Source organism: Schistocerca gregaria, chromosome 3, assembly GCF_023897955.1.
Source record: "Schistocerca gregaria isolate iqSchGreg1 chromosome 3, iqSchGreg1.2, whole genome shotgun sequence".
In the NCBI taxonomy this organism is placed as follows: Eukaryota; Metazoa; Arthropoda; class Insecta; order Orthoptera; family Acrididae; genus Schistocerca; species Schistocerca gregaria.
In genome coordinates this window covers 319,342,350-319,361,316 of record NC_064922.1, presented here as the reverse complement: position 1 = coordinate 319,361,316, position 18,967 = coordinate 319,342,350, and the positions used below count along the sequence as shown (strand labels likewise).

Sequence of the window (18,967 nt, the reverse complement as noted above, 5' to 3'; positions counted from 1 at the left end):
TGAAAAATTAACGGCTCTCTACAAGGTATCGAAGTGTTTTGTATAACATGTGAACAAGTATGTGGGAGCTTCATATGAAACACGATAGCCAGTCAAATGCTATATCCTTACAATATAAGCTACTAAAGGACTAAGAGTTAACAGTCAGAACTTTAGGCAAAAGGTCACATTATAAGCCCATCTAAGCAAAGCAAGGCGGAGACAAATTACGGTAGTAATAATTTTCAAGCAACCTCTACTGGAATTGACTTGTAAAGCTAACAGAGTTAACTGGTACAGACGTAGTGTACAGTAAAAATAATGCACACTTGTGTAGCTGTAATACAGTATGGCGTTCTTGAGATGAGTTCTCGTCATCCACTCAGAATGTCGTTTCATCCAAGAGGCAATTGATACTGCAGTAAAAGTTGCAGCTGAAACGTGTATACACAAAACTCCACGAGTGTTTCACGCAGTCCGGGTGCTACTACTGACCAGCAACTCGGTGGCGTGTAGGATTACCAAGTTTTTCCACTTCTCTGTAACCAATTACCGAAGAAAACACAGCCAAAATATTGCGATCTTTTTACCCACAAAAATAAACAAACAATCGCCATTTTTAATCAGTTGACTTAGTTGTACTAATTATAGACTAAACTGTCATATGATTCGACAGTGGCAATCCTGAAAGAAGTCCATTGAGCTGGCTCGTTACCCAGTAACCGCTGGAACACACTCCAGCACGCTCACTTTCACACACACCAGACCGGAGATACCGAGGAATCTCCTCCTTCAAAGAAACATTCTTGATTCCAGCCGGCATTGAATCCAGACACGCTACCGAATGAGGTATAAAGACTGTCAAAATATAGTCATGCTATAAATGCAGTAGTGAGAATCTGGAAGGTATAGTAGTTACTAAATTCAAATATAGTTACATTTAATTATCATATTCATTAAACTGAGAACTTATAACATTTGTAACATGAAATGGTTCATGAGTAGTTATACCAAACTTGCGCAAGGAATATGCTTAGTTTCGACTACAAAACAGACATTTTCATCTTCTTTGGTACTGCTGTTTGCAGCTGTTGAATAAACTGAGTTACTGAATCTTTCAAACATTTCTGCAGCACACACAACTGAATACAACACTTGAGGTTAAGATGAACTTTAACTCTTAACAATGCACCAAGTATTTTTGTTTTCATTCCATTTCTCACTTCTGTTTTTGTTGTGTTCATATTGGTGAATACTCTTTTCACTACAACCATAGAAATAGACTGTGACATCAGCAATAATACTGCCGCAGCTAACACTTTGAAAAGGAGCCTCCAGCATTTCTGTAGTGTAAAACTGTTGGCCAAAATTTGTAAGAGCTTGTCAAAATGTCACGTCCATAAAACTCAATGCAGAACCAGTTTTCGTCAGAAAACACAACAGACTTGCACCCTGCCCTGCGATGAGCTCTCACTCGCCACCACTGAAGTCGCAAACGGCGGTAGTTTGGTATCAGTGAAATGCACGCTACAGGACGTCTTGCTCGGAGCTGTCCTTGAAGTAACCAATGTGCAACAGTTTGTTGTGCGGTGCCTACTGCTGTTCAGCTTTCTGCACCTGGTGCAGTACTATGCGACAGTGTCATACGCCGAACATAAAGGTCTTTCCTCTCGGTAGTGCCACGTGGCAGTCCGGAGCCCGGTCTTCTTGCGACCGTACATCATGTACAGTGGCCACATTCCTGTCAAGTCTTTCTGCATTATAACAGAATGAGCATTCTGTTTCTCGTAGCCCTATTACCGACTTCGTTCAGATTCAGCGAGGTGTTGATAACAGCGTCTTTGTCGCCTTAAAGGCGACTCACCATACCCAATCTCAAAGGTAACTTGGCGCTCACGACCATTACAGTGTATATTTAGAGCAAGGCCGATTTACGCCATGATAATGGCGTTATTAGTGCGCCAAGCGCGGAATTTGCGTAGACCTCATTTTTCAGATGTAGAAACATGCTTACAAACAACCTTTTATGTCGCACAGCTCTTTCTTGGTGTTCCTATTTTTTCATGTCTATCACAAGCATCACCACAATCCAGTATGAATAAACTACATTTTACCTCAAATAAATGATAAAGTGACTATTTCTAATTTTTTCTCTTTCTAGAAAAGTAATCGAAGTAATTCTTTGTAACTTTCTCCAACATGTTAAGTGAAGAGATTAAAATCGAGTGCAATGCGTGAAGCCTGTGTGTGATGAAATAAATGTCCTATGCAGACACTCCTAGCAGTGAAAGAAACATTTGATTTCACTGAGTAAGTTTATAAAGAAAATTCCTAGCCTCAATCAAAGAGGACAGTGAGAGAATATATCAAATGATTCATAAGGCTGTAGTTGAATGACCGTTTATACGCATGGCCAGAGAAAGCAACCTTAATATCCAGGGTGTTCCAGCTATCTTGTCCACCCAAAATATCTCAGCTATTGGAAAACGACTTTCACCGGTATCAATGTAGGGATGGAGCCCATGAATTTACATATTTGGAAACATTCTAAAACTAAAGCATATGTGTTTTTTAACACAAACTTGTTTTTTTTTTTTTAAATGGGCCTCATATATTTTTTCTTCAGCAATCCATAGCATGACAAAGCACATACACAATGGCGTTGATTGCATCGCAATATTCCCATTACATCCCGAGATATTAAGACGCGAAGTTGACGCTTGAAACACCCGACATCCGCTGCTAGCCTACGTCCTGAGGCTCAGGCGTGAACCCCATGCTGCCCGTAATTGCGATGTGATTGACATGCGTAATCACACTTGCATACTTATCAAGAGGTCCGAAACGAATAACACGGTCTGCTGCCATCCTGCATTAACGTCGTACATTCCAGCAGGTATTTATCCCTCACATCTGCGTACCGCAACTTTAGTCACGAAATTAACTGAGCTTATCGTTAATCCGTTACTAAAAAGGTTATGCCGTTCAACGTTAAAACTTTACTTTACTGTAGATCTAGCGCAAGTGACAGTTAATCATTCACTCGTAATAGTAAAATTCATGTTGATGTTTTTAGTGAAACGAGCAAATGGACTAAAAGTTTTACCGTTGTTTAGGTAAAAATGTTTTGATTTGGGAAGTTCAGGTAGGACATAGAAGATGAATTTAAACATGTCTAACCAATTAGTTTTGTTATCACATAATTATCAATGTTATGTTTATCTAATGCGTTAAATGACAAAATGATGCAAACAAATGTTTCTTAACATCACTGGGTAAAATGGCCCTTTGTAGAAACTTCCACTGTGATACCAGTACTACATACTAAACATAGCGTTCACATCTCACGCTCAAAGTGATGCCCATTGGCTTGCATACATAGCGTCACTCTGCAGATGAAGGATGCCCTACTTCGTGATACTGTTTCCTCTTTGATGGCTGTACAAGCATCAATAATGCGTTGCTTCATGTCCTCTGGTGTTGTTGGTTCGTGTTGGTAAACAGCATCCTTCACTGCTCCCCAAAGAAAATAATCCAGCGGTGTAAGGTCCGGAGATCGGGCAGGCCACCTAACTGGGCCACCTCGTCCATTCCACCTACCAGGGAACTTACGGTTCAGAAGTCGTCCTGCTCGTGAGGCGTTATGTGCAGGACATCCGTCATGCTGATACCACATGACCATTCTCCGGTTCAGAGGTACGGTGTCCAAGAGAACAGGAAGATTGTGTCGTATAAATCTGGAGTATTGTCTGTCATTTTGGATGCCATTTATAAAGAAAGGTCCGATAATGGTATCTCCAATAATCCCACACCAAACATTAACTTTCCACGGACGTTGATGCTCTACCTGACGGAGCCATTTTGGATTGTCTGCGGACCAATAATGCATGTTCCTCATATTGACAATTCCTTTGTTGGAGAATGATGCCTCGTCGGTAAGGAGAACATCTGCAAAAAAATTTGGATTAGTCAGACGTTTTTGCTGAGCCCGCCGACAAAATGGTACCCTATTGTGGAAGTCATTTCCACGAAGATCCTGGTGTAAGTGAACATGGTAAGGATGAAATTTATGACGTTTAAGAATACGCTGTGCACTTGATTTCGACACACCAATTTCACGTTCAGTTTGACGTGTGCTGATTTGAGGATTCACAGCTATGGTAGCGAGCATAGCAACTTCAGCACGTTCATCTGTGCGTGTTCTAGGACGATGTCGAGCTCTTGGATTTAAGCTTCTCGTTTTACTTAGACGAGATGTGAGACGACCAAACATCCGGCCCGAAGGCGATGGCTTCTCAGGGAATCGTCTTCTGTACAGTCGTTCTGCCTGAACAGCATTTCGTCCACCTACAATAGGGTACAGTACAGGTATGTAGAGTAGGGTAGAAAACAGACATATTAACTTAATAATCATAATGTTCGCTTACGGTACTATCAACAAACAATCAATCTCATAACGTATTTCCCGTCAACGTACATTCTCCATCAGCAGCATTTCTACCGTATCTTCACGTGTGTACATTGTACTGTACAGTACAAGTTCCACAACACAACGTTTATTCACAATGTGTACTACTTCCGTGCCGTCACTACATTACTCTGATGCACGACTACACTGGAAAGCGGTGTACTGCACGCCAAAGCAACAACAAATGCGATGCTCGGAGGATGGTGGAGTACAGGAGTTTGCATGGGTCGCAAATCATAAACAAGGCGAAGTGGTAACTGTGGCAGTAGTGGGAACTACGTTGGACACTTGAGGTAGAGCCAGGAACTGCGCGACAGGCACAATGGGTCATATAACGCATTAGATAAACCTTATTTTAGGTGTGCAGGAGAAATAAGACAACCTGACGGGTGTACACCGATCGGAACTGGTTCATATTGTGTCCGTAGATACGTAAAACGTGCAAGAGGGAAACCATTAGGTGCTTATGAGAGTTGATGACAGCAGACCGTATTATTCGTTTCGGACCTCTTGATAAGTATGGAGGTGTGATTACACATGTCAATCACATCGCGATTACGGGAACATGGGGTTCACGCCTAAGCCTCAGGACGTGCGCTAGCAGCGCATGTCGGGTGTTTCAAGCGTCAACTTCGCGTCTCAGTATCTCGCGATGTAATGGGAATATTGCGATGCAATCAACGCCATTGTGTATGTGCTTTGTCATACTATGGATTGCTGAAGAAAAGATATATGAGGTCCATTTAAAAAAACATAAGTTTGTGTTAAAAATACATATGCTTTCGTTTTAGAATGTTTCCAAATATGTACATTCATGGGCCCCAGCCCTACATTGATACCGGTGTTAGTCGTTTTCCAATAGCTGTTATTGTTCCAGAGATATTTTGGGTGGACAAAATAGCTGGGACACCCTGTATATCAGTAATTGCGATAAAAATCAACACAACGTTTATATCTGAATTTTTGTAAGTTGTTTATCACTTTTTTTCGTCTGCTTCAGCTAGACTAGTCTCTCCTGCCTTGGCCATTGCTTCCGAGTTAACGACTTGCGGACGAACAATTATCAGTCATTTTCTCGTGTCATGCAGATCACTACTAACGGTTGTAAACTTTTTCAGAGCCTCTGCCTATTTAACTACGAAGTATGATGTCCAAGCACGAATAACACTGGCACAAATGCGATAAATAATGTACACGTGGCCGCGAATTAGAAATTGAGAGCCTGTTATCCAGGCAGTGTGAAGTATGAGTCTGCATATCTTCATTCTCAAATAAATTCCTTTACCATTGTAACTGCTCTTCTTGGTAGGACAGGGAAAGTCGTAACATTGAATACAAATCTCAGCCTTCACTATTATTTCTTTTCACAAATGACTTTAACACAAGGCCACACTTATTTCAAAACAATACCATATACAAAATTTGCTGGTCTGGTTATACGGCTAGCTACACTGGACAAATGAGAAGGAATTTTAAAACGTGACAGCCTAAAAAGAACACACAGAACTAAAAAGAAAAACATAGGAAAGAAAGCCACTTTCACAGCTCATCTCATACAACATAATCACACATTGCACAGTGTCGAAAAGAACCTCCTAATACTTCATACAGTGAAGGTGCTTAATGGACATGTATGAAGAAACAGAAATATATACCCACCTGAAAAATTCCATAGAAAATACGCTCAATGAGTAGTGCGTACTTAAATGCACCTGTTCGTGGACATCTACTGCTCTATTATCGATAACTTTCTTAAAGTTACTTCGCAAATTTGTAATTGTATCTAAATGTTAATCTATATGTCTGTAAACGTGCTCTGTAGGCAGTCTGTGATGCAGGCAAATGATGCTAATGACCTCTACAGTTCCCTGTGCTAGGTGGCAGCTTATGTACAAACGGTCACACAACGTATTTTATAATGCAATATGCACATCCCAGTAGCCAGTAATAGTCGATTCTTTAACACCGTGTAGCAACTACAAATCACATTTAATACTGCCAATGATTGTACAGCTAATTACTTATTCTGCTGCCTTCCTTTTATTACAATGAGGGGGACTTGTTATTTCTTGCAGCCTTGGAGTTTTTCTTAGCTTACTCACACAACATGGAAGCGTACTGAAAAATTACCAGGAAGTCATAAACATGTTTGGAACTGAAAACAGATCTCCCGAACAGGTAGAAATTCGTCGTGTCCCATATCAGCACAACAGGAGATTTGGAGGTGGTCTGTCTGCCATAAAATTGGTTTGTGCTTGACACTGGGACAAATCCTTTTAAGAAAGACAAAATCTGAGCCAGGTGAAGCTTTCAGAGCAGTAATGCATGAGACCAGCCATTTTCTCTGCAGCCTCACCGTAAAAGAATGTTCATTTAAAATCCTAGTAATGGGGACTCTAATGAGCTGACAATAATTATTTATGTAGAAGGCACACTTTCCCACATATTTCTACGTGCAAGCCTTTCAATTGGCCAGGGTAAAACCTGTCACAGAGTGGGAGAGATTTACTGTCTCCCCCCATCCCACAGCAGACCATCATTGCTTAACCATGACAAAATCTACAAGAGTAGGAGTTTGTTGAACTTATTTATAAATTTGTTGTTTGCAGAAGGGTCTGCTGCAGTTAGCCAGCGAGGGTCCTACACCGGCTGAAACATCCAAGTTTCAAGGAGTTAAGCTAAAAGGCGTTTCCTGCCAGGCTATCAGCAAAATAACTCTTGCTGCACAAACACCAAAGAAACTATTATTGCGGCTGAGGCACTGCTCTGAAGGATGTCTCCGTATTAAAACTGAGTACTGGACTCATATGTTATGCTTGCAAGTATCCATCCACCTGTGCCTGGGCTATATTTCATAATCACAGTCCTTTGCCCGTTTCACAGCAGAAAAATTGTGTGGTATACATCTAAAGTTTTCAAAGTTCTACCAGGCGAGCTCGGAACAGAAAAGCTCTGGGCCAGTATGCCACTTAGAATGTCAAGACACACCACCAGCGTAACACACGTTAACGGTGTGAGGTAAGCATTGTCACACAACCTCTGAACACAAATGTTGCGGTGCTACATAACAAAGCACTGTTAAGTAACACTACATAACTTCAATGCCAAAGCACCGCTGAAAAGTCAGACAGTGAGGCAAGGAGTGCTGCGGGACCGAGCCGGCCGGAGTGGCCGAGCGGTTCTGGGGGCTACCGTCTGGAGCCGCGTGACCGCTAGGGTCGCAGTTTCGAATCCTGCCTCGGGCATGTACGTGTGTGTTATCCTTAGGTTAGTTAGGTTTAAGTAGTTCTAAGTTCTAGGGGACTGATGACCTCAGAAGTTAAGTCCTGTAGTGCTCAGAGCCATTTGAACCATTTTTTTGCGGGACCGATAAACAAGGGCAAATGCACTCGTACACTCATAGCCACCGCATCATAAGCACAGGCTCCAGCTTATAAATAACGAGACTTCCAGAACTCAAAGGCACATTGACTCATGTTACCATTGTGTCCATGTCACCAGGAAGAATGACAGTCTACTGAGTTTCAGTGACGCAATGACATGCTAATTGATGATTGTCTATCTGCTACCCGCTTCCTGACTTCAAACCGAAATGCAGCCAACCTGAAGCGTACTACCGTTGTTTTTTGCCATTGCTGGCTACTTGGATGAAAAGGACGGTTCGTGGCCTGCCCTCTAACACTACAGTGTATTAAAATGATCTGCAAGCTGTCATCTTCACACCGCCCAGGCATGGCGTGTTCACAGAGCCTCCTGGTCTACTCGTGAACGTCTACTGCAGTCTTGGACGATTCATGGTGGATGAGCAGAGCCTAGTCATCACGACAGTCAACATCCTGGGTCAAAGTTGGCACTATCCTCGTGAGTACGTGGCAGGCTAAGGTAGGAGGTGCACTGTGTCGCAGAATGTCTGTACAGGCGACGCATTCTTGCCCCTCCTCGCTTCTACCAGCATAGGACACTGCTGTGTCTCACTGATCTGTGGGGTGATTTCAAGCCTCACTCATGAGGTACTAGCAGTTCTTTGCGGCATGTGCGCTTGTGCCAGGCCGCTGACTGCAGCCCTGAAGACACCTGTAACTCTGTAAACTCAACACGATAAGTACACATTATTGCAGATACCATTCACACTCGATGCTCGGTCTCCTGTTCACAATGCTTCACCAGCTAGCTCTTCAGGTCACAACAGACCACTTATTAAATGTTTACGTACTGAGTTCAGTATGTAGCCCATTTTTTATGTTTTATGGCAATAAACGAAACTGTTATAGTGACCGCTAGTTTCTGTTGTAGTTAGATGATCCCCTTCATTAACCATGCACATGTGGTATCGTGCCCATACTTTCAAGTTTAATTGCGGCACATCTAATAATTCTCCTACAGTAAGACGTTTCTGTCGCATTCCGTTTCCTTAAATTTGCATGAGCCAATGGGGAGCTTCCCTCCCCTACACAACATCAGGGATTGGACTTAGAGCATCTTATGAGTATGCTAAACAGCTCAACCGACACCTCATACCTGTGGTTCAAGCTTTGCGAGCTACAGGTGTAATTATACACTTGACTTGGATGCAACTATTTTACACTTAAGTTAAATCTATGAACTACTGTTAGCCTCTTACTTGTAAAACATACAATTTGGAATTTTAGAATATGTCAAAAAAATAAATTCTTTTAAACCCAAAGAATGTTTGCAACGTAAAGAATTATACAATCTTGAGACGTAATTCTCACGATATCATTGGGCACTTAAGATCTTAAGTCCACCTGAGTTGTATTTTTACCATTGGGGCGTTGCTTCTGTACAGCATAATGTGAGTTTTGTACTCTATCTATACTGATACATATGTAAACACTACTTTCTCATCTTCTGTCATATACATGTGTATGTATCTGTCACATTTACGCAAGTTTAAAGAACCACTTGAAAATGGGCTTAGTAGAAAAGCTGAAGCTGGTACTGGACTAAATAAAGTTCTAGAAAGCAACTGGAACAATTTTACATTAATAAAACAAACAGATGCGGAGCAAATGGATATAGTAATAAATAATGCTCAGTTGTCCGCTAGATATCGCGAGAGACGGATCCGCCAGTATAAAACGATGCGGAGTGTATTAACTATCAGTAGAGAAGAAATAACAACAGAATGGGACGGTCAAGAGAACTCAGTAACTTCGAACGTGGACTAGTCATTGGGCGTAACTTGAGTAACGTATCCTTCAGGGACATTTCAATTCTTCTACAGCTGGCCAAGTCGACTATTGGTGATATGATTGTGAAGTGCAAACCCGAAGGGAAAAACCATAGCTAGACCAAGTCCAGAGAGATTTCAAGTACTGACGGACACAGACCGTGAGCATTGTGGAGGGCGGTTGTAAAACATTGCATGAAACCGGCGTCGGGAATCACTCGTAAGTTCCAAAGTGCTACCACCAATCCAACTAGCAGCCAGGAAGTTAAAAATTATGGAGTACAATGGTCGAGCAGCTGCTCATAGGCTGTGCGTTTCTCCAGTCGTGCTGAGCGACGCTTGAGATGGTGTGAAGAGCGAAGCCACTGGACAGTGGATGACTGGAAACGAGTGATTTGGAGTCATGAATAATTCTATGCCCCGTGGCAGTGCAATGGAACTGTTTGTGTTTGGCAAATGCCTGGAGAACGTTACCTTCCATCATGTGTAGTGGCAACAATGGAGGAGGTTGTGTTACGTTATGGGAGAGTTTTTCTTGAATAGGGTGTGATCCCCTTGTTGCAGTTAAAGATATGAACACATTTTACAGAACTATGCACTGTGTACAATAGAGGAGTGACTCTTTCAGCATGGCAATGCAACCTTTCATAAAGTAGCATCTTTGAGGCAATGATTTGTGGACAATAAAATTCCTGAAATGGATTAGTCTGCTCAGAATCTCAACCTGAAGCCAATGTAACACTTTTGGAATTAGTTAGAACGTCGACTTGGCTCCAGACTCTCGTTTCAGCTCGTGCGACTGAATGGACTGCCTTTCCTCCACACAGGCATGCAGATATTTCACTGAAAGTGTCCCCAGCAGAGTTCAAGCCACCATAAAGGCGAAGGGTAGACACACCTCATAGTAATGTCCAATAATAGGTGGTGTACAGATATTTTTGATGAGATAGTGTATTACTTCCTCCAACATATCTCTCGTCAAATGGCAACGACGAGAAAATAGATGAAAGTAAGTTCATACAGAGGTTTATAAACAGTCATTCCCCCTGCATGACTGGAAAAGAGAAGAAGGGAAATGACAATCTCTTCAGAAATACCTTTTTCAACGTACTGTAAGGTGGCTTGTGGAGTATAGATTTATTTGCAGATGTACAACCCGACAGCAGGAAACGAACAAGTGGAGAACTTCATTAGGATATGAATCCTCCGTGTCTCTCAGACAGGAACAGAGATTGTTTCGTTCAGCTAGGGTTGTAAGGGATGAAATGCAGTCCCTAATGTGGTGGCCGTCTTTTGTAAGAGGTGAATGATAGAGAAAACTATTTTTTGATCATATGCAACTGTTTGTTCGCCGACGGTTCTCCGCTGGTGACCTGTGCTCTCTGGAAAACAATGCGCTACTCCACCTCTGCCGAATTTTGTCGCAATAGCGCAAGGAACACTTCACTGACATGAAGCTGTTTGTTTTGGCATAAATACTATTGACGGTATGTTGTACTCCGTCGCCACCGACTCCCAGTAATCGCCACAAATTATGGGCTGTGTTTGAGTGGTCATAGAAGGGGATGGCTGCCAACGTGCTCGATATTTCGTGGAGTCATACTACGATGCGTCGGCTCTATTGTCAAAAGGTAAGAGGTGCTACATGGTACAAGGCATGTGTGTCAGCTGCTCATGAGTGTTTATTAGCCTAACTGGGTGAGTAGTAGAATCTTGTTTTGGAAAACAAGTGCACGGTTAACCATTGAAACTAGATATCGAGTATAACAGGAAGAATACATGATTCAATTTGTAGGTGATATCAGGGTATAGAGGCCGCAAACTGTATGCATAGGGCAGCAACATCCTGCAGTAACAGCTTTAGTATAGCTGGGCATCGCGTCCAAGTGAGCTTGGTTGACAGATCTGGGTACATCGCTCCATGTAGCTTGAACTCTGTGCCATGAGGCATAATGGCAGGCGACTGGTGATGTGCCAGTATCGAAGGTCTGATGTTTCCAATTGGTGAGAACCTGGAGAACGAGCTAGCCAGGCAATCGTCAAACACAATAACTATCGATATTCTCGTAGGTCAGGTCGTTGGTTTCACAATATCTTGTTGAAAGATAATTTCGCGGAAACCTCGAACAGAGGGCACAACTACCAACCTTGACAGGTCAGAAATGTAACACCTGCTGCCCCAATTACTGGATATATGAATCAGAGGTGCCCTAATCGTCTACCCAATGGCATCACATATCAGACACCAGGTGCTTAGTTCATGTGACAATGACGATTGCAGTCTGGCAACAGTCGCTTTCCTTGTGTCTCCGCACATTGATAGATCCATCATGTGCTGTACGCGGAACTGTGGCTCGTCTGAAAATGTCCAGTATTGACCCTGGATACAACGCTGTCGGCGCGTCTCTCTGCTGCAGCGTCGCGTTGTGCTCTCCATGCGGACACTTTCCTTGCTGAGAAAACCCTATTGACTGACGCAAGATACGTGACGTGGCTACGATGCTTTACGGCCGAGTGAACAATATGCCTGTCCCTTTGGCGCTGGCCGCCTTGGACCGCTGATATCCTGAATGGCGTTGAGTGTGGTCCTTCTGAGCTCATCGATTCCATATTCTCAAAACAGTTGCCGGATCCCGACCAAAGAGATCAGCAATGTCACAGAAAGATGAACCACCATCTTGATAGGCCACGATCCTGCCGTTGTCGAATTCTGAAGCTCTCTGGTAGATATGACTCCTTTTTACACGAGGTATTAAACCATCGTTTCACAACGCAACTTTCAAACGGAAATCTGAATGAAAAACCTGCTCTGCAAACTTACCTTATACACAAAATGTAGACGGCATTTCTACTACGTACGTTGGGTGGTTTTTCTGAAATACAAGTCATTTACATATACAAGCACGCAGTTCACATCATGCTAGTTTGACGTTTGTTGTATGCAGTCTTCACGTTGCTGCAGTTTTAATGACTAGCAGTGTATAAGTCGCCTTTATATCAGTATCAGTCCCATAGTCATTATTCACCTTCACTAGCTGCATAGGAGTCCCTCACAGTTTTCTTGGCTAGGTCCTAGCGGCGTCTGTCTGCATGAGTCATGCCATAGCCTTCAAACAAATGCATTTATGTACGTGTGGCGTGCAGATAACGAAGATCAATGGTGGTTATACCTTGCGGTATTTCGTTGTGTTGACGTTGATGAATGTGAACCCTTGATCAAGACAAAGATTGCTGCTTGGGCGGTACCTCCACGGGCCACTTGGTCGTTAGTTAGTTACATGTTCCATAGACATTTAAAATGATTCTTTTATCGAAATCATTTGCAACGACACAGTTTATCAATTTACACTTAGTCCTACTCATGAAATTGCACCTTAAGACAAAGTCTTATAATTTTATTATTTTTTTAAATTTTCGTATTGACCAATTATGATCACGTAACAACTTCAGTTCCTCTTCCTTCCCTGTTGTTTTCTGTTTTTCTGGCATTCCTTTATCTTCTTCCCATGTTGTCTTTTCCTTTCTTCTGCCCCTGTTGTTCTAGATTTCTTATTCCTTTTGCGTTGAAAGCATTCTAAATTTAGTAGTTTATTCTTCTATTTGCTATTTCTTCCAGAAGATCTGTTTGAATAACTCTGTCTTTCAGGTTTTCTGAATTAATTCCATTTGTTTTCCTTTCTAGAATCAATGATTCAATTTTATCATTTTTAACTCCAAATTCCAGAGCCTTACAATTTTTTGTAGAATGCAGCTAAACAGTAAAGATGATAAACCATTCCTTTTCTATCACCAGTTTCTATTTCAAATGGCTGGGATACTTCTTCGATAAATATAATTTATGATATCGTTTTTGTTAGAGTTTTCTGAATTATGTTTGCTCATTTTGCTTTAACACCAAATTCTCTAACAACTTCATCTATTGTTTCTCTGTCTACCGAATCAAATGCTTTTTGGAAATTAATAAATGATACTATTATAGGTTTGCTGGTTAACATTCTGTAGCGAATTATTGATTTTAAGTTAAAAATCTGTTCTTTGCAGAATCTCCACTTTCGAAAACCTCCCTGGTTTTCTCCCAATCATTTGTCGAAAGTTTCTACAACTATATTCATGAGAATTTTTGATAATGTTCTATTTACGACATTTTGTTTGGCTTGTGTAAAATTCTGTCCCAAATACTTAGATGTTTTTCGTTATTCTTACTGCACGTTTCCCTTTATAAATTCTTTATTTTATTTTACTTTGTTTCATTTCATTTACTTGTGTTTTACAGTGTACTAGTTTTTAGATAGGAATTCGTCCGTGGAATAGATGGAGTTGTCGAGGAGAAATGGTTTTAGAACAGCTTTCAAAATGGCTTTTGTAGGTTACTTGTCAGACATTTTATATGATTGGGAAAATGAACAAAGATCTTTTTTCTGCATACGGTACTCCTTTCTGAGCCACTGACAGCTTTAATAATATGTAATGAAGGTCGTTATTCATGCTAGTGCTGTAGGTATGGACTTCACTGTTCTTCTCTAACCGTGATCGATTATTTATGAGAAATTTCATTAGTGGTTGCATGTATTGTGACAGTGCAGATCAAATACCTGGCTGCTTGAAGAGGTACCTACATATTGTCTGTGGATGAACACCATATATTCTTTCTGCTCGCTTTTATGCAATCACTACTTTTTTGTAAGTGGTAAGTTACCCCAGAAAATTATTCCATAAACATTATTGAGTGTAAATATGCAAAATATGTCACAACTTTAATTCGTTTGTTTCAAAGATTGGCAATTATATGAAGAGCAAAAGTATCTGTAAAGAAGTATTTTGACAAGCTTATTAATACGCCTCTTCCAGTTAAATTTTTCATTGATATATACACTCTGGCTCCCCACCCTATAATTACCGATTCAAATTATTTAACTTCTATCTCTGCTGATTCTCAGGACAGGTACTTCATTCTTCGTAACAATGTACTGAGCAAATACGGAGGAAAGTTCAGAAATGTTGATTGATCAAAATAATAGGTACTTGGCTGGTAAAATTCTCCTTAATTGTTTCTCGTGATTCACGCCTAGGGGTCTTCTTTCTCGCTTCCCTGTAGAATATTGACAAAATATTTGGATTTGTGGAAGTTCACAGGTATGATCTTGTTGTATCAATTCTAGTCAAAACAATGAACACGTTTCAGTTTATACTTTGTTGATATATTCTTCAAATCATTTCACAAATTTTAAATAACATTTTTTTCTTGTGGTTCAAAGCTTTAAAGATACTTTTTAGCATAGTTATTTACACATAATGGGTGACACTCGTCCAACTTTGACCACATGCAGCCATACAAACCTCTTTTAGCGAACTACTCCACAGCAACTCGCTTAGTTTTCCCACTGACAGTCCATAGATTGTTAAATACATATATAACCACACATTAGTCATAGATTGTTGAATTTCTCCATCCTTACATACCTCTCTGACATGTACATTTAGCAAAATAATCAAGATATTTTTTCTTTTTATAAGAAAATTTATAAAAATTTATAACAATTAAAATAGTGTATCGTAAAATTCGTGATAAAACATCTTGTATCGGAAACTACACTTGGTACATGGAACATGACGTAGTCAGATCAGTTTCATTGCCACACCCAAAAATTAACAGGATTCCACCCTATTTTCTGACACCTCCTCATATGCTAGAGCAATTATTGGTAACCTATATTTGTTGTAGCTAACTGAATATAGTATGTTTTTTTTTCAAAATTTAGGAAGAGTCCGTTTTCTGAGAACTACTTAATAATTCTTTGGAAAAAATTATTTACAATATCTTTTGTAACTTTCTCTGTAGGGGTTTTTGTTGTAACATTAATGTTGTCTGCAAAAAGTGCCAATTCTGGCTACTGAATGTTAAATGGAAGATTATTCACATACACAAGAAACAGAAGTGGACCCAAGATTGAATCCTGTGGGACTCCCTTTGTGATTCCTTCTCAATCACTAAAATTTGCTACTCTTCCAATATTGTTTAAATTATTCAACACAACTTTTTGCATTCTGTTTGTTAAGTATTATTCATACCACCTTTGTGTAGAGCCAACAGTTACATAAAACTTAAGTTTGTCTAAGAGAGTAATATGACCTGCACATTCAAATGACCTGAAGCGATAAAAAAATAGCAACTGGCAATATTTTATTATTTATCGTTTGTACTGTTTGAGGGATGAATAAATAAATAGCATGCTCAGTCAAACAACCCTTCTGAAATGTGGACTGTGATGTGCTAAGTAAACTGTTGCTACTTAGGTGCTAGAGTATTCTTGAGTACATTAGTTTTTCGAATATTTTGGAAAACAACTTCAATAGGGGAACTGGATTATAGTTGTTTAAGTCTTTATAGTCACTTTTTTATGAAGAGGTTTAATAATTGCATATTTGAACCTGTTTGGAAAAATTCCCTGTAAAAGTGATGCATATATCACTAAGGACATTACTTTTTAAGTTGGAACAAATATTCAGAATTCTGTTTGAAATTTCATCGACACCAGTCGAGCTTTTAGAATGAAATTTACCCTCTGCAGTGGAGTGTGCGCTGATATGAAACTTCCTAAAACTGTGTGCCGGACCGAGATTTGAACTCAGGAAGTTTGCCTTTCCCAAGCAAGTGCTCTACCGTCTGAACTACCCAGGCACTACTCACGGCCCTTCCTCACAGCTTAAATTCGGCGGTACCTCGTGTCCTACCTTCCAAACTTCACAGAAGCTTCCTGGAGATCTTGCACAACTAGAGCTTCTGGAGGCCTGAGGTCCTTATGATCTCCGTCACTGGCTAAGCTTGGCACTAGGTTTCACAATGCTTGTGACCTGGTAATCTAAACCTAGCTTTTCCTGTAGCCCTTGGCTCACACCTCTCCCTTGACTACTATCTACTTGCAGGACTCCTTTCTCTCTGTAAAATGAAAGATTCACTTAGTCAGATTCTGGTTGTCTCCGTCAGAAACCACAGACAAAACAATTTATCACCGCAGTTACTCAATACAAACCCAAAGTAAAATTTTGAATTGATATCTGTTTTGTAATCAGTATAAATACTGGAGCAAAGAACACCATCCTAGCAATCACGCATGCTGTCTGTAGAAGTTTCGAAACAATCCTCACTTATTCCAGATGTTAATTACTACTTGAGTGACTGACTTATATGTACGTCTCACAATACAGAGACGCCATTGTATTTGTTCCGCTGGTTTCTTCTATAGTATTTTTGTGAATTTCTTGACAGGGTTGTAGCTCGGGAGCTGAGACCAGGAGGAAACGCTGCCAATGACTGCGCAGTTCTGGGTGAGCTGGGTATTCAGTGCGACTTGGTTGGAACTCTCAGCATTAATTCACGATCAGGAAGGTACGTCTGATATACATAGCTTTCTTATCAGGGTTTATATCACCTGTATCAGGAGATTCGTCATTTTTATATGTAACTTCGTTGGTGTCATTAACACATAAAATTTCGTAACACATAAATTAAGTAATAGTAAACCACAAGAGTGACAAAATATCAGAATACTTGAGTATGAATAAATACATTATAATGTGTTCAAAAATATCTAAGGAGCTACAAACTGTATATTTTAAAAACTAGGTCTTAGAACCAGACGTAAGGTACTTGCCATTTGTTCCACCTCATCACCTAATAATCGTTTGACGCTTTAATTGTCTTCCTCTAAAATGGAGGGAAATCCCCTTAAAGCCATAGACTGCCTTTTCCTTTCCAAACTTGGTACACTCGTTGAATTTATGAGGTTCTATTATTTGCACACCGCAAGTCTCTCACATGGGCCAGTCTTCTCGCTAGGCGAGGAAACAATCTGTCGGAGAGCAGAGCCGCTGTGATACATGCAGAGCAAGAATACCAAGAGCCTCAGTAGCTAGTATTAACTAAACGACAGCCAAACAGCAGATTATGCCGACAACCAGTCACTCACATACCTTACCTGTTTTTGATCTTCGAACAGACCTCCACAGCCAGTTATAGGACTAGCGGTTTAACAAGGATTTCGAACCACAGTGGAACCGAACATTGTTCACGGTAACAAATCATTGCCAGAAAGGAGAGAAGCAATAAGTGACAAAAATATAAAGCTGGCTGAGGACTGATCTCATGACTTTTGAATTTATAGTCTGACACTCACCAACCTACTTGTCTTTTTTTTTTTTTTTTTTTTTTGATGTTGAGCTACTATCAAATGTTCAAACCAAAATAGTCACGAGAGACTGAGCTCGTTACTTCTGCGTATGTGGGAGAGAAAAGTCTTGTTTTTTTTTGCCACAGCACTTGCACCCCTATACCTAAAAACATTGTAAATAATTGACGTGATCTTGGAATATTGCGGTCTGTTTCGTCACACAGAGGCTGCATGACCTGGATGGGGGTGTCCGGGCCGTCACTGATATTAAAACGAGAATCTAGCTGATTGAATAATAAAAGGGAATTTAGTGCTGGAACCTGGATAAAGCGATCACCATTAGTTAAAGGAGTATCCCATATGATGGAATGCTGTAATTGTGGAAGTCCTGACAGTTAAGGTGAGACGTCTCAAGAGTAAAACAACTATAGTCTGCTACGATTCATAAATAGATAAGCGGATTTGTTGCATGTTATAATGCCCTGCGAAGGTTTTTAATTGAATTCTGTGGTTGGATGTCCTTCCTATCCTCACAAACCCATTAACCCCAGCTCTCCTAAAGAAGGAGCTATTTCTGCCTCGTGTATGTGAATCGTGAACTCTTTGTTCTGTGTATGTTCGTATCAAAGTTACCAGTGCGTTGTGCTCCTGAGGTGGAGATACAAAAGCAGCTTTGCGTTTGTCTTGGAAAATGTGGAAAACCGCCTAAATCCTACTGTGAGGCTGACCAGCGTACAAGGAGGGCCGTCATCAGTCTGACACTTTGATTCGATCCAGGTGGTGCTCTGCTCCCTGTCTCATAAAAAAGGACTCTGCACTTTAAGTTGTTACATCATATTCTTGCAAGAGTGAGGAATGATACATTATTTCGCAGATCACACAACTGACGCACTGGGCAGAATCTACCTCACAGTGAGGCTGGTCGTTGGTGGCGGGCTTAACTGCGCTATCCAGTGTTGGCAAACGGAATCAGTGGTACCCTCTGCCCACGGTTGTAAAGCGAGTTCTCTATCTTCCACTGCTTTTTAACTATGGCGAACAATATGGGAATTGTAACTATTGTCACTACCTTGTAACTTATCATTTACTCGTATCCTATATCTCAGGCGCTAGCATAACCTTGATTTAGTCCGATTGATTTCAGATGTTTACCCAATAACT

The 18,967-nt window shown here is 40.7% G+C and overlaps 1 protein-coding gene across 1 annotated transcript in view; it reads left to right on the top strand.

Annotated features, from left to right (window-relative positions):
- Positions 1-18,967, top strand: part of LOC126355352 (ketohexokinase-like) — a 55,017-nt gene that overhangs the window by 19,208 nt on the left and 16,842 nt on the right. Inside the window, exon 2 of the mRNA XM_050005647.1 lies at positions 16,906-17,025. Coding sequence (XP_049861604.1) covers positions 16,906-17,025 — 120 coding nt within the window. The remainder of the gene's footprint in view (positions 1-16,905; positions 17,026-18,967) is intronic.